This window comes from Phodopus roborovskii, unplaced genomic scaffold, assembly GCF_943737965.1.
Source record: "Phodopus roborovskii unplaced genomic scaffold, PHOROB, whole genome shotgun sequence".
NCBI lineage: Eukaryota > Metazoa > Chordata > Mammalia > Rodentia > Cricetidae > Phodopus > Phodopus roborovskii.
In genome coordinates this window covers 35,242,688-35,265,975 of record NW_026126511.1, presented here as the reverse complement: position 1 = coordinate 35,265,975, position 23,288 = coordinate 35,242,688, and the positions used below count along the sequence as shown (strand labels likewise).

Below are 23,288 nucleotides of genomic sequence, written 5' to 3'. Positions count from 1 at the left end.
GTTAAAGATAGTAGTAAGCAATGTTAAGGGTGCTGAGAATTCACCCTGGGTCCTCTAGGAAAGCAATCGGTGCTCTCAACTACTGAGCCTCCGTCTCCAGCCCCAAGGAGAAACCTTTTTTAAACTTTATTTTTATTTCATACATATGAATGTTTGCCTGAATGTATGTTTGCACCAAACGCATACAGTGCCACAGGAGACCAAAAGAGGGCGTCAGATCCCGCAGCACTGGAGTTTGACAGGTGTGAATGCCGCACGGGTGCTGGGCATTGAAGCCAAATCCTGGAAGAGTAGCTGTTGCTCCTAACCACTGGGGCATCTCTCCAGCCCCACAAAGAAAAAGGTTTGAGATTAGAAAAGTTTTAAGGATTAGAGTTCAGGGAAAGCTCCAGGGAGCTGGCCAGCCTCAAGTGAGTATAATCATGACATGTGGTGTTCTCACTAGGAGTCCAGAGGCCTGCCATTCCTGCTAGAAAACTACTGAATGGAAATACATTGATAGCAGTAAGACAGCTTTCAAAGTACAGATTCCAGTTTAAATTTTATTTGTATACAAAAATATATTATGATGGGAAAAGCTTATTACGGTCTCTGACTATATATAAGTAATTACAAATATTTCCATAAACCATCTTAAATTATAGAAGAGCTATGTTTAAGGAGTAGAAACACATTAGATAGATCATCTGCTAAAAATACACTACAGGCGAACAAAGTCAGTTTTACTGTCTGAGTTGCCCAGAGACGGGCCCAACAGATGTTAGGGTGAGCCTCAGCTTTGTCCCCTCCTGCATCAGATCCAGGGGGCTTAGAGCCTTCGTGAGTTTCACTCTTGTGGCCTAAGGACCCCGAACTCCTTGCTTCACATACCTGGAAAGGAGAGATAGGGTTAGTTAGCCCTGCCAGCCGCTCATAATCCCTAAGCTTAACCACATCACATGGTCTCAGACCAGCATCAAAAGCAAAGTTAATGGCAGGCTTCCCGTGCAGTATGTCTGGCTAACTGGAATGAGGAGGCCAGCTGCAATTTGCATAAAGTAGACAGGCTTGTGCCATGGGCCTAATACAAATTGGGCTGCAATTAGAGTACTCTAGGATCTTACAACATGACAGAAAAGGGGGCAATAATACCATCAAGCAAATACAGAGTGAGAGAGCGTTAAAACCCTGGCTATTTTAAGTAGACTGTTGAAACTTTATCTAAATTTTTAGATTTTACCTATTTGGCAGAGTAAAAACACAGTACTTCTTACAGAAAAATGATCACCTTCACAAAATAATTAAGAAGCCAGAAGAAAAATTCTCCAAGGCTTGGCAAGTCCCTGTAAGAAGAGATACTGAGGCCAACAACCCCACAAGCTGGAACTGGGGTCCCTGCCTCCTGCAATCTTGTCCTTTTGAAGAAGAGCCCACAGATAAGAGTGTGACAGTTCTTTTCTCCAATCCCACCCCACCCCGGCCACTAACCCCAAAAGTGTTGCAATTTTGACCTGATGTCTTCAGTTTGGGGCCACACAGAATGGATAACCAATAGTGTAATCCCAAATTAGAAGCACATATCTGCCCACTGAATCTGGGTCACTGGGGAGCTAGCTTGAGTATCCCAGACACTTCTCTTTGACACTTAAATCTTTGTAAGTCTCACCAGGCCCTTGCATCAAACCTGGGGAATCACTCTGAGGGGCCAGACCCCTCTGGCTGGCTTGCTGGAGGGATGTGTGTGTGACCAATCAGCTCGTTCCTTCTCTCAGAACTGGAAAGCCATTCCCACAGCAAAGTTCTCTCTCCATTTCCTAAACAACATGCCATTGTCTGCTGCTGACATGTTTGCACAGTTGGGAAAGCAACTCAGGCTACTGTCCCATAAACTTATCCTCCAAGCTGCTTTCTGAGCTACTGAGATCCTGTTTCTACACCTAGAGCAGCTTATGGTGTAACTTCCCGCCCCACCCCAGGTGAGCTGGGAAACATCACAGCACAGTATCAAAGGTGTGGTTCGGTATTCCAAGTAATGTTTTACACACTAAGCATGTACTCACTTGCTAATGTTCTGTCAAGATCGGCAATGAAGTCTTCCAACTCTTTCGTGTCACCTAATTTGGCTACAAAAGAAAAAAGTTCAGTTCCCCTCTCAGACACAGTGGGTGGAGGATTTTTTTCAGGGATTATAGCTTTCAGATTATGGAAAGCTGTCCTGTGGCCCTCAGAGACCTCACGGATCATGCCCTGCTCCAATCCTTAGTGTCTTCAGCAACTGCCCTCTGCATTTGTCTGGTGGTTCACTGCCACCCTAAGCCACCATCCTACCCACCTTCCCACCCTAGAAGATGGATCTTTTCACAGTCTTAGTCTGGGAGACAGTGAGGGGAAGAGGACAAGTCACATGCTTACACTGCTGCCAGAGAACAATCCAGTGGCCCTCCAGTGTGACACGAGTGTAAAATTACTGTTTTGTGTCGACTGGGACAGGGAACATGACAGCCTGTCCCAGAGTAGCACAGAGCTTTCATACAGACACTGTAGTCTCTGCAGCCAGAGGTATACGCTTTCCTTACGTAGTTGACTTTCTTTGTAGTTTGTCATTCATGCCTTCCTTGAAATGCATCCATGAATATTTTTCTTTGCTGGCTACAAATGGTTCATTGTTCTTCGCTCTCAGGTCCACTTGCCACGGTGCCTCCCCCCCCACCCCCTTCTGTAATTCCCACCTCAGGAGGATTAGGTAGCAGAGCTGGGCACTATTTAAGCCATTCTCTGGACTGTTCTATCCCTGGAGTTCACAGATGCATTACAGATTGGAGGCTGCACAATGGCCGAATCCCCTGTGGCTGCTAACATTTGTGTTGAGGAGAGAACTTAAAAATATCTCCTTCAAGAAAAGGAAGTTCTGTTTGATTGCCAGATGAAGACAAATGAGGGGATCTCATATTTCTTTTCAAGTTGGTTCCATTTTTATTACATTTTGCAACTATGTTCAGCAAGTTGAGTTTTCCTTAGAGGGGGGGACCTCCTTTTGTTCTCAAAAGAACTGCTTTCCAGTTTAACAGAATGGCCATCTCTCTAGCTGGTGAGACATGGCCAATTCCAAAAACTGAGAACCCATTCATGCCTCTTTTAACCCTCTTTCATCTATTAATGTCGAAGCAGAGACAGGGTGGAGCTGGTGTTTTGGATCGTATCCATTTTGTTTTTTAAAAAAACATATTTATTCATTCATTCATTCGGTGTGTGTGTGTATATGTATGTATGTATGTATGTATGTATGTATGTGTGTATGTATGAATACATGTGCCCATGTTAGAGATCAGAGGACGTCTACCAAGTAGGTTCCAGGGATGATCAAACTCAGCTTGTCCGACTTGGCAGCAAGCACCCTTACCCATTGAGCCGTCTCAATGGCCCCATGTTAGATCATTCTTGTCTCATCATGACAGCTGCTAAGCTGGTCACCAAAAAGCACTGGGGTAAACAGCTAATGAAATTAAAAAGAAAAGAATCTTCTCATTGCTGCGAAGCCAAACTGCTGAGTTTTACATTATGAATGTAATTATGTAATTATGGCTCAGGAGGGAAATGGGGAGCACTCCCTTCTGCCATAGACAGAGTCTCCATATGGCCAAAATCCCAGGAAACAATTCACGCTGTCCCCCAGAAACCGTTCATCTTATCTAGCCTGGTTAAGGATAAACAGAAGGGGGTGGGGTGGGGGGGCGGTGCCCAGTTAGTGAGCTCACCTTTCCGAGGAGTAACAGTGGAAGTGAGCCGAGCTGGAGTGGAGTCTGTTGGAGAATTCAGTTTCTCATCACTGAAGCTGAAGCTGTCCCTGTATAGCGAGTCTGCACCTTCAAGGAAGGAGGCCAAATTCATTAGGTGTTCTCACTAAACCATAAGGAAGAAGGCCATACTCATTAGGAGGTGTTCTCACTAAACCATAAGGAAGAAGGCCATACTCATTAGGAGGTATTCTCACTAAACCATAAAGGAGGCCATACTCATTAGGAGGTGTTCTCACTAAACCATAAAGAAGGCCATACTCATTAGGTGTACCCATTAAACCAGACACTTGCCAGTCTATGTCCACAGTACTGAGCAGTTAACTCCCAAGAACCAGATGTTGCAGATGTTACATTAAAGAAAATAGGAAATGATCTAAGGCAGGGGGGTGTATGTATGTCCATCCGTATGATTGTGTGCATTCTGTACATGTGCTTGTGTGCATCCTGTACTTGTGATTGCGTGTATCCAGTCAAGTACACTGGCAACCTCTAAAACAGTGTGATGGGTTAATAGGACCAAAATGGTCTGCTACCCAGGAAGTCTACCGGCCATCTATCAAGCCAGGCCATAGCTGATGGGATGAGACTTCGAATATGGTGTGGCTTAATTGGTAGAGTGCCTGTCCAGAAGGCATGAAATCCTGTGTTCACTCCCAGCACCACATAAATTAGACACGGTGGTGAAAGACTAGGAGTTGGACACACTCCCCAGCAGGCAGACAGACAGGCAGTGGGCCATGGTTAGATAATAAAGGTGAACTTCCGCAGCCTCCTGACTTAGACAAAATCCTGGCAGCTTAAAACAAAGACCTTATAGGCTTTTGTCTCCCACCAGCAGGATGGACAGGATCAACGACTTGTTACATAACTGTTGTGGGTCAATCAGCCATCCTATCTTTCTTCAAACTGACCAACCCTAAATAGGGGAGGAAAACTCTGCAGTCTTAAACAAACAATGATAACCACAACAAATCACCTACCACCCCCCCCAAGACACTGGACTTTTTTTGGCCTCTGCTTGACAAAGGGTCTTTTTCTCTGTGTGTCTGCTTCATGTGTGTGTCTCTACATGTTTTCAACTGCTCATTCTGTATGCTCCTGTTTGCAGTGTTTGAGACTTCTCTGCTGCCTCTGTTGCAGTCAAGCTATTCCCCCTCCCCTGCAGGCAGAGAAAAGGAGCCTCACCGAGACCCGAGCACTGTATCAGTGGCACACAGGTCAGTGGTATACCAGTGAACCCAGTACTCTGGAGGTAGAAACAAGAGGATCAGAAACTCAGGGTCATCCTCAGCTACATACTGAGTAAATACGTGAGACTCCAAAAGAGAAAAAAGGGGTGGGGGCAGGATGGGATAGGCAGGTACTAAAGAGCTGTCTCATCAATTAAAGAGCTAGCTGCTTTTTCCAGAGGATGTGAGTTCGATTCCCAGCACCCACCTAGCAATTTAAAACAATCTGCAGCTATAATTCTAGGGATCTAATGCCCTTCTCTGGCTTCCTTGGGTACCAGGCACAATGCAATTATCATTTTTCATGAAAAGTGTTCCCTTTCTTCCAAACATCTTTCAAATGTAAGCACAATGTTAGGCCCCACATCTAATAATTCCTCTCATTGCTCGTGAGTCTGATCACACAGTTCCCCAAGATTCTGCACTCTTCTCTCTGACAAACTAAAGTCAAGAACAAAGATTGTTTTTGTTCTTGGCTGTTCATCTGTCACAGTCAAGGGACTTCACAGTTCCTTCTGTTCTTATGCCCCAAATGTCAAAGCAGCAGCAGCAGCCACAGCCGCAGCACCAGGCAAAGTTCCAGCCAGGCTGGGCTGCACAGGGCCAAGAGCAGATCAGCTACTGCCTGCTTCGGGGTGCTTGAAAAGGTCATATTCTGGGCCTTAGTTTACCCATCAATAAGATGAAAGGTAAATTAGACAATCTTTTAGTCCCTCCAAGTTCTGAGATTCTAAATCCCAATGAAGAGGAGGAAGCCAGCCCTGCTCTGAGGAGGTAGCAGAGGCTCAAAAGACAGGAGATTAACGGAAGCAGGATGTGGTCTCGGAGGTGATGGCCAGGGAGGAAGCCGCTTTTCTGGCTAAAAACGGAAAACAAAGCCACTCAGCGTGCAGCAGGAACTCTGAGAAGGCTGTTCAGGTTGAGCTGCTCAGTAACGAGGGCCTGGCCAGGTCCCAGTCCCCCCCCCCCAACCCCCGAAGCTCCTGTCCTTCAAGCCATTTCTCTCTGGCTTAGGGAGAGGCAACACATCTTGCTTTAGTTCCTTAAATTATTTTGTTAATGTGCTCAGGATAAAAGGAAATTGGGGTTCTGAAAGAAGTTTCTAGTCACTTGAGAGTTGGGCATATCCCTAAATGGCTGCCACACCTCCTCAGGTTGTCTTGTCTGGCTCTGTGTCCTCTGCCCTCTGAGTCCACTTCTCCAAACATGCACAAGCAGAACCTCATGAACCATCCTCGAGATCTTTCTTTCCTTCAAAGATTTCTAGCCCAGGTCCCTTAAAGGGCCACAGTCATTTTTTTCAGGGCTTTGATGATTAACCCATACTGAGGTCCTCAACACTGAACCTTAAAGCCGTACTCCCTATCCAAAAACATAGCCAACCCGCACCTCTAGGATGCAGGTCCTTGACATGTGTCCTTGACATGTGGGACCAACTATGCTCTGGCAACACCAAGACCACTGTTGATGACTCCCACTACCACTGCCCTAGCCCTCTTCCCAAGTATACTTGACAATGGGACACTTCATGGCCCTCCTATTAATATCTCTTAGAAACCCGGAACTCTCTAGAAGTTGAGTTGGAAGCCTTTCTGCTTGTTTTTTCTTTTCCCCAGCTGTTTACGCCTGTAAGAACAGCAGCAGCAGTAGCAGTCCCCTGCACACAGGAAGGTACCCTCACATCCCTGGAGGAGCAGCACTTTACCGCTAATAACCAGGGAGCCACCACTAATACAAAGACACATCTGAGGAGAAGACAGAGTCATCTTTGGAGGAAATAAACCACCCAGCAGCTCAGGGTAGCAAGCTATGAGCCAGAAGGCGACAACACCAAACCCCTGTCACAACATCCTTGCCTCTGAAAGAGATCCAGGAACATTGTCCCATCCTTGGACCAGAGTCCCAGCTCTGAGACTCACTAGTCCAGAGCTTAAATGCCACCCTCTCCCTGCTCTCTATCTCTCAGAACAGCTGGCACTAGAAAGCCACTTTCAATACCACGCCTCATTCCACCCCACCCTGCATACACCGCGGTCCTTTCCCCTGGCTTTGAACTTCATCTCCGTTCTGCTCCAACTCCCCACAAATTTTATACCCATATTATAATTAGGCTTCAGGATTAGGGATTGGGGCACAGCAGCTTGGTTCACCTTCCAAGCAATTGAGCCAGCTACTATTGGCTGTTTACAGAAGCAGTAGCTCAACATGGGAAAGGCCATTGCAGAAGAGAATGACGGGGAGAAAAGAAAACCAAAGAGGAGTAAGAGAGATCTCAATCCAGATATTGTGGAGAGAGAGGCCATGAAGAAAAGGCCATAGTCTCAGGGGACCATTCTGGCTTGCCTTTGATCCTTCAAAATCTAGTCCATATGAAAAATCCCTTAACCTATGGACTTTCTCAAGGTCAGAAAATATAGGCAGAGTCTGATTTTTACAGGACAAATAAACTCAGTTGTAAGCCAGACTGTTTGGTCTGTAGTTGCCTCATTGCTAATGAACTCAGACTGCTCTCCCAATGAGGGAGGGAGAGGGGATAAAATACAGCATCTATGTACATACAGAGGCTGGGCAACATAGCCTGTGTTCACGTCCCTGCACCACACAGACACAGACAGACACACACACACACACACACACACACACACACACACACACACCCTGTCATCTCAATGACACGCCATGGTTCTACCCTCTCCGAATACCTTGGACCACCTCCAGACTCTAGTGTGCTTGACCTTCAGCTGTGAAGAAATAATGAACTCCCAGGATCTTTGACCAAGTTGCCCTATCTAGATCCACCAGTGGCAACAGTTTACACATGGTAATTAATGAGGGGCAGAGGACAAAAAGAGCAAACCCAAGTCCCAAGTCCTTGAAGCTATGCCGCTGAGAAGGTGAGGAGCAGAGGCCACTTGAAAGGCAGTAACAACCTAGGCACTGTGTATGATGCCTGTGGCTTCATACTGGTTTGATTTCCAGGTTCCTAGCAAAATGGAGAACAGCATGTACAGAAAGAAGGGCATTATCATTGAGAAAACAAAACAAAGCAAAAAAAAAAAAAAAAAAACAAAACAAAACAAAAAAAAAACCCCAAGATTCCAAACCCTGGCTTCCCGCTGTTTTCAGATTGTAACAAATTTTAAAGTTTCCCTTCAGAAGAGACCACAGCACAGAGATACGCAAACCCTAAACTTCTTTACCCAGTACCCCCCCACACAGGCTTTTATTAAGAGGTTGTCTGAAGGGAATCTCATGCTAGAGGCTGTGGTAGACGACTAAGTAAGCGAGGTTCAAACTCCTGATCTGGTCACCCCCTTGGAACTCTAATTCTTGCAAAAGTAATTAATATTCAGCCAGTCTGATAAAATGCCAGCAGCGTGTCTCTAGCTGATAGCACATAGATGTACTGCCACCCCACCCTGCTATCTGGTATTGTTATTAATTGCTATGATCAAGGGACTGAGCAATGATGACTTGGGGTACCTTCATAGGTAGTAAAAGAGATATCTACTTCAGACTGCCTTGAAGCCCCACCTTACTAGCATCAAATCCCTACTACAAATGTCCTTCAAATTCCCAATCCATTTCACACATTCAAGTCTCAGATCTGAGACTGAGGGTCCTAAGGAACCATCAAAAGAAAAGCATATTACATACACAACCCCCTAAATTTAGGTGTGCCCAACATAATTCCATAGCTTTGTTTAAAAGAAAGGCATATGTATGCATGCGTGTATGGTATGCATGCATGCATGCATATATGTATGTATGTATTTTCATAATTTGGGGGGTTGGGAGAAAGGCAATTTAGGGTTAGAACTGACATGTGCTATTCCAGAGAGAAGAAAAACCACAGACAGTGAGCCTTGCCCAGAATGCCCATAAATATAGAACTATCCCACGCATCTGTAGCAAGCAAACTAAAGTAATTACCAAGAAAAAGAAAGTCCTTGGCCTGTGTCACTGTTCCCATGGGGAATAGAAGGGATGAGGGCCTCTCTTCTACTCCAAATCTCAAGTCTGGCAGCTCCAATGAAGCATGACACAGTGGGAAAATGTCCTGGTTCTCAGATCATGGTGCCCCAGCTCTCCCCTGGAGTAGTTTGCCAGGTTTTGGGGGCAGGTAAGAGCTGCCACTCACTTGGCCCCTAACATGGTACCAGGCATCTGGAGGGTGCCTACCTGGCCTCAGCCTCTCACATCTTGACAAGATCAAGCTCCTGGCTCCTCAGCTCAATTAACCACTGGTTTGGTAACTGTCACTCTAATTTCTAGAGTCCCTAAAGTCCTCTCTCTCTCAGGGCCAGGCCAGAATACAAGCAAACATATTTGGAGGTTCTAAGTCTTGCTGGGCTAAAGAACCCAGTTCCTTATTCTCTGCAAATATCTATGTCATCATCATCATATCTACTGCATGCAGAGTAGACCGCAGATCTTTCCTATTAAATAGCCGAACACTTCCCCTCTCAAAAGATAAACATTTATTAAACCTTACAAGAATCATACTCAGTCCCATCTTTTAAGTCAATATAATAAACTGTTTATAAAGTCAACCAGTAGAAGCATACATTATCACGCAGTTTAAAATTCAGGATATAATGAGTAAAAATTTTATTAAACCCCCCACTTAAAGACTCACACTATACTTTCAAACTTAAAAAAAAAAAACAAAATTACTGAAAAAGAGCTGGGCATAATGGTGCACACCTTTAATCCCGGAACTTGGGAGGCAGGAGCAAGAGGATCTCTGGGAGTCTGAAGCCAGCCTGGTCTACATGGTGAGTTCTAGGGCAACCAAGGGTACATAGTAAGATCCTATCTTAAGTAAATATATATATATATATACATATATATATATGTATATACACACACACACACACACACACACACACACACACACACATATTTCTAAAAACAAAACAAAAAAACAACCAAAGATGTTCAATTTCTATATCACCTCAAAGGGTAAAGCCTAAAAAACACTTTCCTAGCTCCCAACTGCCTTGCCCTTTTATTGAGACAGTTAAAATTGTTCCTAATAAAGTGCTATGGGAAAGACACACCCCTTTTTAAAAGCCATTTTCCCGTATTGCCGATGTGAATGTTTGTGTGTGTGCATGTGCGTGTGCTTTTATGTGCGTCCGCATGGAGGCCAAAGGTGTCAGATCCCTGGAACTGGTGTTCCTGACAGTTATGAGCTGTCCAACATGGATGCTAGGGAACTGAAGCCTGGTCCTCTTAAAAAGCAGTACCTATTTTTAACCCCTACACCATCTCTCTAGTCCCACAACTTAATTTTTGTTTGTTTGTTCAGAGTTTCTCTATGTAGCTTTGAAGCGTGTCCTGGAACTCACTCTGTAGACCAGCTGACCTTGAACTCAGCCAAACTTTTTAAGGAGAAAAAAGAAAAGATATTTTTCAAAAGCTAGGAATATCATCACCTATGCTCATTGACGCTCGACCCAGAAAGCCTTGGAAAGAATATGCAATGCCTAAATAAAGATGCATGATCTGAGCACAGTAGAGCACCAGGATACTCCCAAGCTCTGGCTCACATTCTAAGCAACCATCTGTGATGACAGAGCAAGGCCGTAGATGGCCAGCCTGTGGTCTGTTATTTTATCAAAGAAATTAATGAAGATTAAAGTGCCTAACCTGTAAGATTGTGGCAAGGATTATGTGTGATAACATTCAAAGAACAGCAAGAGATAACTGATAATAAGAGCAAACAAATTTTGATTATAGCAACCCTAGCGAGGGCTTGGTAAAAAAAGTAAGCTAGCTGCCGCTGCCATCATTATAAACCTGGGTGGCCCTCTCTGGAGAGAGTTAAGTTTCAGTGGGCTGCACCTCTCCCAGACATTCTCCTCCTCCAAACAGACTAACAAATGTCTGTGCTCCATTCCTGGAGACAATTAAGACATAGGTATTCTTTGTCTGAGAAAGCATTATTTAGATACACACGCATCTCACCAAGACTATTTCTGAGCAATCATTCAGAGAACAAACCACACCGACAGCAAAGACCAGAGTCTTAGGTGTTTCCCATTACTTCTCCAACAACCACACTAAAAGCTTAAGGTTAACAATGAAAGCAGAAAGTGAAATATGCACAGATATACCCTAACAAAATTAACAAATTCTTTCAACTGTCCCCAAACTGCTAAGAAACTCTCTAGCACATTCTCTTCCTAAGACACCTAAAAACACATCCTAGATCAGAAATCTCTCCTGGCAGAACCTGTGGGTGCTGTCTGCCACAACTGCACTGTCAGACCCTAATCCAGCAGGAGGCTCTGGTGTAGCAACAAGCTGTCCTTGCCACAGAGCAGCAGTGACAGATTCAGCCTTGTGTTTTGCCAAGAAGAGAAATTATATACATAACTTGTCCATCAACCCAATGGTGGGAGATATACTCAAGTTATGCCACAGGTATTTATTGAGACAAATTTCCAATGCAAGGCTTCACTTGGAATGCTGAAAATAAGGAATGAGGTCATTAGCATCAAAATGCAAAAGTTGTAAATGGAACAGAACAGCTCACCCACCCTCTTCCATCCCCCTTCACCTCCTAGCAGTTATCTGTGCAGGCTGCTATGGGAGATGAAACTAGAGCTCAAGTTTCTGACTCAAACCCTGACCAGGATGTCAGCCATTGTCCCTTCCCAGGAGGACAGCTCAGGTGCAGTTCTCACACAGAATCTTCAAAAGGAAGAACTCTCTAGATTTCACAACAGCAACATGCCTTTTACTCCCAGGATCAGTGGGTGATGTCTGTGCCTGCAGCCTATCTAGGGAGTAAGTGCTTACAAACAAACAACTTAAAATTCACATCAAAAAACATTGAGTAAGCCAGGATTTGAAAACAAATTCACTGTTGGACACCTAAATAGATATCCAGAATCTTGCAGGTCATTTGAGTTATTATTGACACCCCCCCCCACACACACACACACATACACACACACACGCACACACTTTGCTTGCTTTCTACTGAGGTTGTTAGGATACTGGCATCCTGGAAAAGGTTGCCAGGATGAACCTCTACAGGCAACCTGGGGGGAGGGGGAGCCTGCATGAAACCCAGTACTTGAACTCAGCAGTGTGTGTGTGTGGAGGGGGGGGGAGGATTGTTTAAAATCGCCTGGAGTGGCGAAAGAGCCTGGGCGCTCAGAAGAAAGTGACTGAAGTTATTTCAAAAATTCCAAAAACAGCAGCTTATGAAATCATTTTGGTTTCACAAATGTTTCATTATTGTGCTTGCCCTTTCCCCAAGTCCCCCAACACCCATTCTGGAAAAGGAAAGGGAGGGTACTGTTGGTTTAGGGTTGACCTAGAGTACAAGAAGCCCCCAGGATGGCCTACACTGGACATGCCGGCACTCCTCTGTGATCCCAGCACCGTGAAGCCTAAGGAAAGAGTTCAAGATCATCCTCGGCTGTATAGGTCTCCTTCGGAGGGTCTCAATAAAATAAAAATAACATAAAAAAGTGAAGAGCGGGGAGAAAAGCTGGGAAACTGTTGGAAGACCTGGCTGGGGACCCAGGAGTTCTTGATGACTGCACAAACCCTCAGGCCTCATGACAGACACCTGCCATGACAGGCAGACTCACAGTCCTTCAAGAGTCCCAGAATGATTGCAGCATCCCCTACCCCCACACCTGGGCTTAAATCTCAGAAAGTCAACTCTCCAGGCTTCTCAGAGCAGGGCCTCGGGTCTGAGTTTCCTGAATATCGAGCCTCAGTTTACAGATAACCCAGCTAACCTAGAGCCCTAGGAAGCCTGAGCCCTGGGGTCACTGACTTCAACAGGGTCTCACTTACTCTCGGAGTCGCTGAAGCCGCTGCTGTCACTGACGCTGGCGCTACTGCGCCGCTTCATGCGTTCCAGGTGCTCCTCATAGTGGAAGTGGCGGGCATGGAAGGGCGATGCAAAATCGGCCAGCACAGCGTCGAACTCGCACAGCACGTCCGTCAGGTCTGCAGCAGCCGCTGAGTCCATGGCCGGGACTGGGGGTGGGCACAGCGCGCTCAGTTGATGGAAGCGTGGGTGGGGGTGACTCTTACCCTGCCGCGGGGGATCTGGAGAGGCGGTCGGTCCCCGGACTAGGATGGCTAACTTTGCGTTTGCCAGTGACAGCCGCGCAGTTACCTTGCAACCTCTTAACCACCCTCCAAAGCGCCTGTCGCCAGACACAGAGGAGCAGCAGCCTCCGTGGGTGGAGCTGAAAGCCTGGAAGTCACCTAGCCCACCCCACGCGCTTTCCTAGTGGTGCCCACGCTCACTCCCGGGAAGTCTGAGTCAGCGAGCACCCGTTACGTGTCAGGCTCAGATCCTTGGTCCCGCGTGGGACCGTGCGACTCGGGCATGGGGCGCTGGAGTGATGGAGGACGGAAGGGTGAACAGTGAAAGGGTCCATCGCGACCCCTGGTCTCTCGCCCCTACCTGCGGGCTCGGGCTCTCAGGGGTCCCAGGACTCGGGGTCTAGCTTAGGGTGGACGGAGTCCCTAACTTTGGTCGCGGGGCACAGAGGTGGAGGGGGCACCCCTAACCCGGCACTCACCTGCGGCCGCGGCCGCCGCAGGGCTGCCCTGAGTTGAGGGCGGCTTCATGGAGAGGTTGCTCGCCGACGTGCGTGGCAGAGATGCTGCGAGGTGCTGGCCCTGGTGACTGTCGCTTTGCACTGCAGTCCGCGCGGGTGACCCTGCCTTGCTCCTTGCTGAGCGCTCGCTCCTGGCTAGCGCCTCCACCCGCCAGCTGCACCGTCTTATAGCCACCGGCGGGGGCGGGGCGGGGCGGGGCAGCGGAGTCTGTTCCAGACGACTTAGGGGACGCCCCTGTCCCCCACCCCCACCCCTACCCCGGCACCGCCCTCGCCACGTGCCCGCCGACTGAGAACCGCAGTGACGACTGGTGTCGCCAGAGCCCAGGTTACTGCCCCAAATATTTACCCGCAGCTTTCCCCGCCACCCTGACAACCCGACCCACGGAAGTGCCTTTGCTGGCCTCAGAGCCCTCCAAGAGTTTATCCTGCTTCGTTCGTGCGGTCTGCCCGAGCCTCCTTGAGTCTCAGTTTCCTCATCTATGAAATGGAATTGCAAATGCAGAACCTCCTTGCTTGCTACAAAAATAAAGGAACCGAGTGCCTCAGTAGGTTGTACCAGGGCAGAGTCCCCACACGATTTTCCCAAGAAAATGTACAAGAGTGTGTGTGGACGGAGTGGACCGACAGCCCCGGGCGGTGGGTTGAGGTGAGTGCAGTCTTCAACAGAGGTGATCTCAGAACTCAAGGTCCTGAACTACAGGAAGAAAGAACCGCATGGATGGATGGATGGATGGATTCCATACTGGGTCCCCATCCACACCTCACACAAACCAGTGTAATTCCTGCCTCAGACCTTGTGTGGCGAATAGGGTGACAAGATAGCTGTTTGAAAGTAAAGAGGCCAGTGTGGCCTGTGCTGAGGCAAGAGAAAGTTATGAGGGCTGCAATGTGTGAACTACACAGCATAATCCTGTCTGTAAAGTGCTTACTGTGCAAGCATAAAGGCTGGAGTCCAAGCTCCAAAACCCACATTAAAATGAAAAGGCTGTGGAGGATCTCTGTGAGTTCAAGGCCAGCCTCGTCTACAAAATGAGTTCTAGGACAGCCACAGCTGTTACACAGAGAAACCCTGTCTTGAAAAACCAAATAATGATGATTATGATGGTGCCTGGGCCTCCCCAACTTATCTCAACAGGAGAACTCCAGACCGAAGAAAAACCCTATCTTACAAATCAAGGTGGGCAGTGCCCAAGGGATCACATTTGAAGTTGACTTCTGGCCTTGACAGGCACAAATACACCTGTGTGTATGCCTGCATGTGGTACACACACACACACACATACACACACACACACACACACACACACACACAGAGACACACTAAATGTAAAGCAAGGAGCTGGTGGCAGCTGGGAAGATGCCTAGCATGGGTGAGCCCTGGGTTTGAGGGGTCATCCCCAGAACTGCAAATAGATAAATATTTTTTCATAAATAAATATAAAACAATTAAAATGGAATACAATTAAATTTTTCTTTTTTGTTGTTGTAGATATTATTGTTTTGTTTTGTTTTGTTTTGTTTTGTTTTTTTTGAGACAAGGTTTCTCAGTGTAGCTTTGAAGCCTGTCCTGGAACTTGCTCTGTAGACCAGGCTGGCCTCAAATTCACAGAGAAACACCTGCCTCTGCCTCCATAGTGCTGGGATTAAAGGCATGCACCACCAAAGCCCGGCCCATAAAGTTAAAATTTTCAATCCCTCGGTTACACCAGACACTTTGAAGTGATTAGGTGTCTTCATCACAGAATGTCTTCCCCTGGTGACTCCAGCCCTCCTAGGTGTCAGGATATGGCATACACTAGGTCTCATGCCCAGTCACCCTGTGTGGTATAATCACAGCCACAGGTTTGCAGTGAGAAAACAGAGGTACATACAGCTAAGTAGCTTACCTGCCCATCAATGGATTAATAGAAGGCAGGCCAGTCTCCTTTTCAAGCCACTTTGAGGTTAACCACACCCTGCCTCCCTTGGCAGGAGAGTTAAGTAGCTAAAGGAGGCACCAAACTCCAGAGCAGATAACCCAGGCTGAAGCCACAGGCTAGGTACTTCCTCCACCAGCTCTTCCCACACAGCCCACACCCCTTTTTCTTTCCCCAAAAGTCTTTTTGATTTGTCCATGGCACCCACTGCTCATGACCTGAGCAGCAGCCAATCTGGGAACCGCATCCAAAAAATCCGCAAGTTCATTTGGTGCCTGGAGCATCATCCAGCGGGTGGACAATTGCTTTGCTCCCAGTCCATCCCTGTATACATCTCAGTGCTTACAGGGGTTCTGCCCATGTGTGCATCTTGATTTCTCCCCTAGAACCAGGTAAAGGTTTAAACCCTTAATCCCCAGAGCCTTCTGGCTGGGCTCCGTATCCTATCCTAGGGCCTTTTATGGCCCCCAGCCACCTGACAGCGGTAACAGAGATAGTGAATGACCTCAGTCAGGTATGAACTTGTCCCTCAGGAGGGGTGGGGAGCTGTATCCTTCACAATGAGAGTTACCTAACTTCCAAGTTTCTGAAGGTCAGTCAGTCACTGGACACAACGGCCTCAAGGAAAAGACTTGATGTCGCCTTTGGTTTGCAATGGGAAGAATCCGGACTTCTTAAGCGGTAAAGACCTGTTCGTTACCTTAACTAGTCTCTCCCTTGTCTACTTTGCTGTCGTATAACAAAAATATCTGTGTCATTTGTAAACCACAAATACGTCTTTCTCACTATTTTGAAGTCTAGGACGCCAAAGACCAAGTCCCCAGCGCTATCTCCTGAGGCCTTGCTATGTCCCTACACGACAAAAGGAAGGAAAGGGAGTACATTGCCCCCACCTCAAGCCTTGATGGACCCTAATGCCATCTGAAAGGACTCTGTTCTGGTGACAGCCGGCTCAGAAAGGCACCGATGTTAGAATCAAATTTGCAGTTAGATTCCAGTGTTCCGACTTCACCCGAGGTCTGCCCCGTCCAGACCACAGCAGCCCTCTCTCTGCACACGGCTCATGACTCTTTTCTTGACACTTGTCCAGGACGTCACGCAGGAGCTTCGTCTTTCTGAAACTTAGAGGATTGTATTATCGTGGCTGAACCCCAGCTCTCCTTACCTGTCTCCCCTGGATTGATTCTTCTCACTTTCACTTGCTCACTCTCCCTGTCTTCTACTCAGTTACCGTTGCACTTCTGCCCTTGACATTTCTCCCCAGACACTCCATGGAAGACACTTCTAGTTGTTTCTGTAAATAAATAGGTGGACTCATGCATTCCTGAAATAGTATGTTCCCAGTGGCTTGAGTTAAGACTGACCATGTGACTACGTTTTAGGCAGCAGCCAGAACCAGCCCATGTGGCCTCCTCCATAGTCTCCCTCATTTCTTTCTCCTCTGGGATAACGGGCGATCATGAAGCTGGGTTTTAGCCATGCGGTAGAGGTCACTTTCCCAGAACAGCAGCAGAAACATTTAAAAAAGTGTCCCGGGTGTCATGAAGTGGCTGCATCAACCAACCCTGGGTAACCAACATCTACAGGAGGAGACAAATGTAAAATAAAACATCAGGGGCTGGAAATGTAGCTCAGTGGACAAGTGTGTGAAGTTCTTGGTTCAGTCCAACAATAAACAGGTAAACTGAAATGGCTGTCTTGTGTGTATGGGGGGCGTGGAGGGGGAAGGGCTCTGATCCATACAGGCGAACTTTACTCTTAATGCTTCCTGCATCAAATAAATACCATCCAAGCCTCCTCGATGCTGGTGCTGTAAACCTAAGAGGCAGACTTTCCTTCCTCCTTAGGCTAGCTTGAGTCATGTTTCAGCATCTGTCCATCTGTCTACAGCTAAGCTGTCCATAGAGCGATGACTTAGAACCACAGGAATGTACTCTCCCAGAGGTCTGAAGATGGGAACCCTGGGATCACATGCTGGCTGGGCTGGCTTCCTCGGGGGCCGCAGGGAGGGTCTGCTCCATGCTTGTGCAGGCCATCCGTGGTGTCTCATTCTTGTTGATGTGTCACCCTCCCTGATCTTCTGGTTGTCACATGATATCCCGTGTATGTCTGCTTTGGTCTCTTTTCTTTTAAGGGTAGCAGCTGTTACCTTACATGGATTAGGCTTCCCCTAACTTAGGATGAATGACTTACCCTAACTTCATCTTGTCTCCAAAAGACCCTATTTTCAAGTAGTCACATCTGTAGGTACTTGGGCAAATCTGAGAGTATGACACAGTTTAACCCATGCCAGTGACGTAAGCCGCAGAATGACCTCCATTAATGAAAACCATTTTAAAGAAGAGAAGATGTCAAGACTTGATAAAGAGCTATGACGATGAAAACTAGTTTGAGATGTCGCTTGGCAGCAGAGTGCTTGCGCAAGTTCCAGCATTGGCTCATTTTCTGTGGCTGTAACAGACTACCTGGCTCTGCGTACCTTAAAAGTAAAAGATAGGCATTCTGCTCACAGTTTTGGAAGCTAGAAGTCCAACATTGGCCAGTTTCACAGTTTCCACCTGTGATGAGGGGTCCTTGGCAGTATACCATGCAGATAGCATTGTGGTGGGAACATATTCAAAAGGGAGAGATCTCACGGAGAGACAAAAGGCCAGTAAAATGATGGGTGATTGTTTGTTTATTTTTTTTTCTATGAATTCATCTTGAGGTCCAGAGTTACCAGAGAACCACACTAGTCCCTTCCTAGGTCAGGGTTCCCCAATGACCTAACTATATCCCACTAAATCTCACTTCTTAGAGATCACACCTGTTGTGGAATAATAGTTGAAGATGTGTTACACTTGTTTATGCCTTGGAACATTTATTTAATGATGCAAAGATGTGCTGCATTCTTCTATGTTGCATTTGCTAAACTCTGTGAAGCTGTGTTACTTTGCCTGTCTAAAACACCTGATTGGTCTAATGAAGAGCTGAATGGCCAATAGCTAGGCAGGAGAAAGGAAAGGCAGGGCTAGCAGACAGAGAGAATAAATAGAAGGAGAAAAAGAGAAAAAAAGACTGAGAAACAAGAGAACAAGAAAGGGAGGACACTGGGGGCCAGCCAGACGCAAAGTAAGAGTGAAAGTAAGACATGCAGAGTAAGGAAAGGGAAAATCGCAGAGGCAAAGGGTAGCTTGGATAATTTAAGAAAAGCTGGCTAGAAATAAGCCAAGCTAAGGCTGGACATTCTTAAGAAAGAATAAGCCTCCGTGTGTGTTTATTTGGGAGCTGGGTGATGGGCCCTCCAAAAGAGTCAAAGAATAAAAAACAAACAACACACACCACCTCCCAACATCACCACACTAGGAACAAAGATCTCAATTCTCCTTATAAAACTCCAGAAAAGCCTGGGGATTTCTATGACAAGCTGGTGTCCCTGGCAGTCTTTAGGAACACTCCTAACCCCTGTTACTTACCATACAGACTGCTGGGCCCTGGTGACAAATTCATGATGTTAGTATTAGGACCTTTCTTTTACAAGGTCAAAGCCAGTCCTGATGGCATCCTCTCCATGTGACCCAGAAAATGGCATCAGTGCTCAGCTCCACATTAGTTCATGCCCCCCCTCAGTGCATCCTTCCCATGACCCCTGGTGACCTCCTTCATGGCCTCCCTAACTCCAGCATCGCACCTGCTCTCTGGTAGGGCTCATGACAAACGGGGAATGGAGTTAAGGAGAGTACTCCAGAGGTTAAGGCACTCCTTGAGGATGGCTGGGCATGGCAGAGAAGACACGAGATCATTTCTGTGTTTTCTGTTTTAATGGGGGAGGTGTCTTTTTTGTACAGTTGAGTATCAACCCCAGGGCCCTGTGCATGCTGGGTACCTACTACTGAGCCCTAGTCAGTTTGTTTTTAAGCCCAGGTCTTGGTCACAGACCAGGCTGGTCTTGAACTCATATTTCTCTAGCCGCCTCCCAAGTGCTATGGCCACAGGTATGCACCAACATGTTCACCACAAGAGAACTTTTAAAGACCAAAAGAAAAAAAAAAGAGTCATCACTGTGGTTTTTGTCACAAGTGTCTTTCCAGGGTCAAATTTTGACAAATGTTAGCATCCATTCACAAGATATCAAACACACACACAGAGGTTTTATTTCCTGCCCTGATGTGATGGCTTCTTAACCTCCTTCATCCCCCCATACAATACCCCTGCAACCCTGATACTTTACACTTTATCACTTTCAATTAGTTATATAAGTAGAATCAAACATATGTTAAGACTTATCCATGTTTCTGTGTAAGTCATCCCTTCTCACTTCTGGATATTACCCCACTATATGGACCTACTATGATTTACTTATTCATTGGTTATTTGGCTTGTTCCTAGTAGGATCTATTATAAATAAATCCAGTATGCAAGTAAGAGCCTGCTTTTGGGAGTAAATTGAAGGCTGCAAAGACTGGATCATATGGCAGGTTTAAGGTTTGTGGCTACTTTTTTTTTTAATAGTGTCTTGTCCTCAAATTCATATCCAACTGTCCCAGCCTTCTGCATGCTGATATTATAGTTGTGTCCCACCCAAAAAAAAAAAAAAAAAAAAGTACACAGCACTTCTCAGGCAGCCTTCAAGCTGGAGGTGGACTCTCCAACTTCCTGCTGCCACCCTCTGGGAGACATGAAGAAAAGAGACCTGTCCGCAGGAGTCAAGCCCACACACAGGCTCCGAACAAATTCTTTGCTCTCTCCAGCTGTTCTCACCTCACCATAGCTATAACTACAGCCCACCCAGAGTTCCACAGGCCTCACCTGACTTAGTGGGTCAGTCACAAATAAAACTCCCGAAAAGAAGTCAGACATGGCCTTAAACCTACCAGGGGTATTTTTCCTGAGGTATTATCCTAATGTCCCAGAGGGAAAAAGGAATTTCAAGTGGCAGAAATGAGATAACATGTTATTTGCAATTCAAACCAGCTGTGTGTGTGTGGGTGTGTATGTACATATATGTGTGTGTGTGTGTGTGTATGATGTGTTTGTGTATGTGAGAGAGAATATATATAGTGTGTATGCCTATATATGTATATGTATATGTGTGTATGTCTCTCTCTGTGTGTATATGTGTGTAGTGTTTTTGCACCCTGTCTGGCCCATAAAAAAAATACTAAATTTTCATTTGTTGAATATCCTGGCTGTTTTATGTGAGCTTGACATAAAGAAAGGAGGGAACCTCAGTTGAGAAAATGCCTCCATAAGAAGATGTAGGTGAACAAAGAAAAAGAAGATCTAGCTGTAAGGCCTTTTCTTAATTAGTGGTGATGGAGACAGGGCCCAGCCATTGTGGATAGTGCTGTCCCTGTGAATAGTGCCATTGGGTGCTATAAGAAAGCAGGCTGAGCAAGCCATGAGGAGCAAGCCAGTAAGCAGCATCCCTTCAAGGGCTCTGCATCAGCTCCTGCCTCCTGCTGTTTGAGTTTGCATCCTGACTTCCCTCAGTGATGAACTGTGATGTGGAAGTGTAAGCCCATGTTTCTCCCATCACAGCAATAGTAATGTTAAGTCATTGAATGAATAAATAATTGCCACAGGCATCCCCGGCATAGGCACTCACAGGAACAGAAATGACTAAATGAGCACCTGGGAGCCAGGCTGCCAGGCCAGTAGCTCTTTGTAAGGAGAGAAATGAGCAGCATGGTGTCATAAGCCTGCAGCCTGGCCAGTCAGGAGCCCAAGTCAGGAGGCAAGCTTCAGCCCAGTCTGGGCTACATACTTAGATGTTGTCTCTAAAACAAAAGAGAACAACAGCAACCAAATTGCAGTGGTCTGGAATGTAGGTCAGTGGTAAGGCACGGGCCTGGCATCCCAGGGATGAGGGCAGGAGGCTGGGGGAGGGCGGGGCATGAAAAGAATGCAAGATTCCCTTCTGAGGAACATCCCGTTTCTTAGTCTCTGATAGAGAAAGCTTCAATATAATTACAATGAAAAACAAGCAAGGCAGAGATTCATTGTCAGTAATACAAACCAGACTGGCTTCAGGAGTTCCCAGAGTATGGGACACTTCCCACCCACCCCCATTCCCCCATTCTATCACACTCTGCAAGGGAGAGGGCGGTCACTGCGAAGCTCCTCTTGTCTCTCCACTTGAAATGCTCTTCGAAAGAACAACCTTTGGAGAGGGAGATGTAATAATCTAATGTGACAACTTCTTCAACGCTAAGGCTAAGAGCAGTTTGGGCAAGTAAAGGGATTTTGGTGTGTTTGTTTTTTCCAGTTTGGGCACTGGAAAAGAAGTGGAAGTCTGGGTGCCTAAAAGTAGAAAACGTTAAAGCAGCTGGGTGTGGTGGTGCACGCCTCTAACCCCAGCACTTGGGAGGCAGAGGCAGGAGGATCTGAGTTCGAGGCCAGCCTGGTCTACAGAATGAGTTCCAGGACAGCCAGGGCTGCACAGAGAAACCCAGACTAGAGAAATTAACTAAATATTATTTATGGTTTAATAAAGCTTGCCTGAGGATTCAGAAAGCAACGCCGGCCACAAGCTATAGAGGTCAGGCAGCATTGGCACACACCTTTAATCCCAGGACTCAGGAGACAAAGGCAGACAGATCTCTCTGAGTTCAAGGCCCAGGCTTACACAAGATTGAATCAGTCTAAAAGAGTAACAGAACTCATGCCTTTAATCCCAGGACTCATGAGAGGTATTTAAGACAGGAACAGATTCAGTATGATTCCTTCATTCTCCAGCCACACTGAGGAGAGACAGCAATCTGAGGCTTAGTGAGAGCTGATGCAGACAGGATTGGTCCATTCAGCCTGAGGCAGAGGTAAAAAACTAGTGTCCAGTTGCTTTGCCTTTCTGAACTTCAGCTTGAAGCTTGAAACCCAATATCAGTCTCTGGGTCTTTTATTTTTATGTGTTACAGGCATGTGGATCTCTGAGTCTGAGGCCAGCCTGATCTACAGAGTGAGGTTCCAGGACAGCCAGGGCTACACAGAGAAACCCTGTCTTTAATAAATAAATAAGCAAATAAACAAGTCTTCATTTCTAGTGTCTCCCTAAGCGAAGCTGCTGCTGCCCCGGAACCTAGGAACCTAAGCCTAGGAACCATAGGCAGAAACTGGATGAGTCTATGAGCATCAGGGGCTTAATCCTGATACTCAGAAGGGGAAGATGAGTACAAAGGGTAAAGAAAGACCATTGTAAAACACCATTACAGTTATGAATACATAAGAAGGCTTAGCTCTCTTTTGAAGTATGCATTGGCTTAGACAGCATAGTTCATTTACAATCCATATAATCAATAAGTGAACTCACATGGAAAACGCACAGTTAGTGAAACAACTCCAAAAATGCAGGAACTGTCCCCAAAGCAGATAAGACTAAGTGGCACCAGCTGTAAGCGGAGTAACAGAGCAGAGAGAGCGGCCAGATGTCAGTCAACACCACTAGTGCATTGTCACCAACCATGAACTAGGCAAACAGCCCAAAGGAGAGATTTACTGCCGTCTCTGTTTCTTAAGCTGCAAAACACAAAAACTGAAACTAAAAAGTTAATCGACTCTCCATAATAAATATTCATAAGAAAGTATGTTTTCAGTTAAAAAGCCAACTAAAATGCTGGGGATGTAGCCCAATGGTAGAGTGCTTGCCCTAATGTGTTTGATCCCCAGCACCTTAAAAGAAAAACAAATAAACCAGATTAACGTGCCATAGTGGGACGATTCGTTTGCTAATGCCCACCAGATGAAGCCTAAATGGACACCATTTCTGAGGAAGACAAGCTTCAG

The 23,288-nt window shown here is 46.3% G+C and overlaps 1 protein-coding gene across 1 annotated transcript; it reads right to left on the bottom strand.

Annotated features, from left to right (window-relative positions):
• Positions 1–522: 522 nt before the first annotated feature.
• Positions 523–13,759, bottom strand: Rgcc (regulator of cell cycle). Its single transcript, XM_051195336.1, has 4 exons — positions 13,570–13,759; positions 12,830–13,015; positions 3,735–3,842; positions 523–2,102 (listed from the first exon to the last, which is right to left on the bottom strand). Exons 1-4 carry the CDS (start codon positions 13,616–13,618, stop codon positions 2,017–2,019), a joined length of 429 nt encoding a protein of 142 aa, XP_051051293.1. The 5' UTR covers positions 13,619–13,759; the 3' UTR covers positions 523–2,016.
• Between the last annotated feature and the right edge of the window lie 9,529 nt (positions 13,760–23,288).

Excerpts from the sequence above, each read along its gene's own strand:
- Rgcc (XM_051195336.1), bottom strand. The coding sequence starts at position 13,618 with ATGAAGCCGCCCTCAACTCAGGGCAGCCCTGCGGCGGCCGCGGCCGCA. Across the intron at positions 13,016-13,569 it reads TGCGGCGGCCGCGGCCGCAG|TCCCGGCCATGGACTCAGCG; the intron begins GTGAGTGCCGGG and ends GCCCACCCCCAG. Across the intron at positions 3,843-12,829 it reads CGGCTTCAGCGACTCCGAGA|GTGCAGACTCGCTATACAGG; the intron begins GTAAGTGAGACC and ends CCTTCCTTGAAG.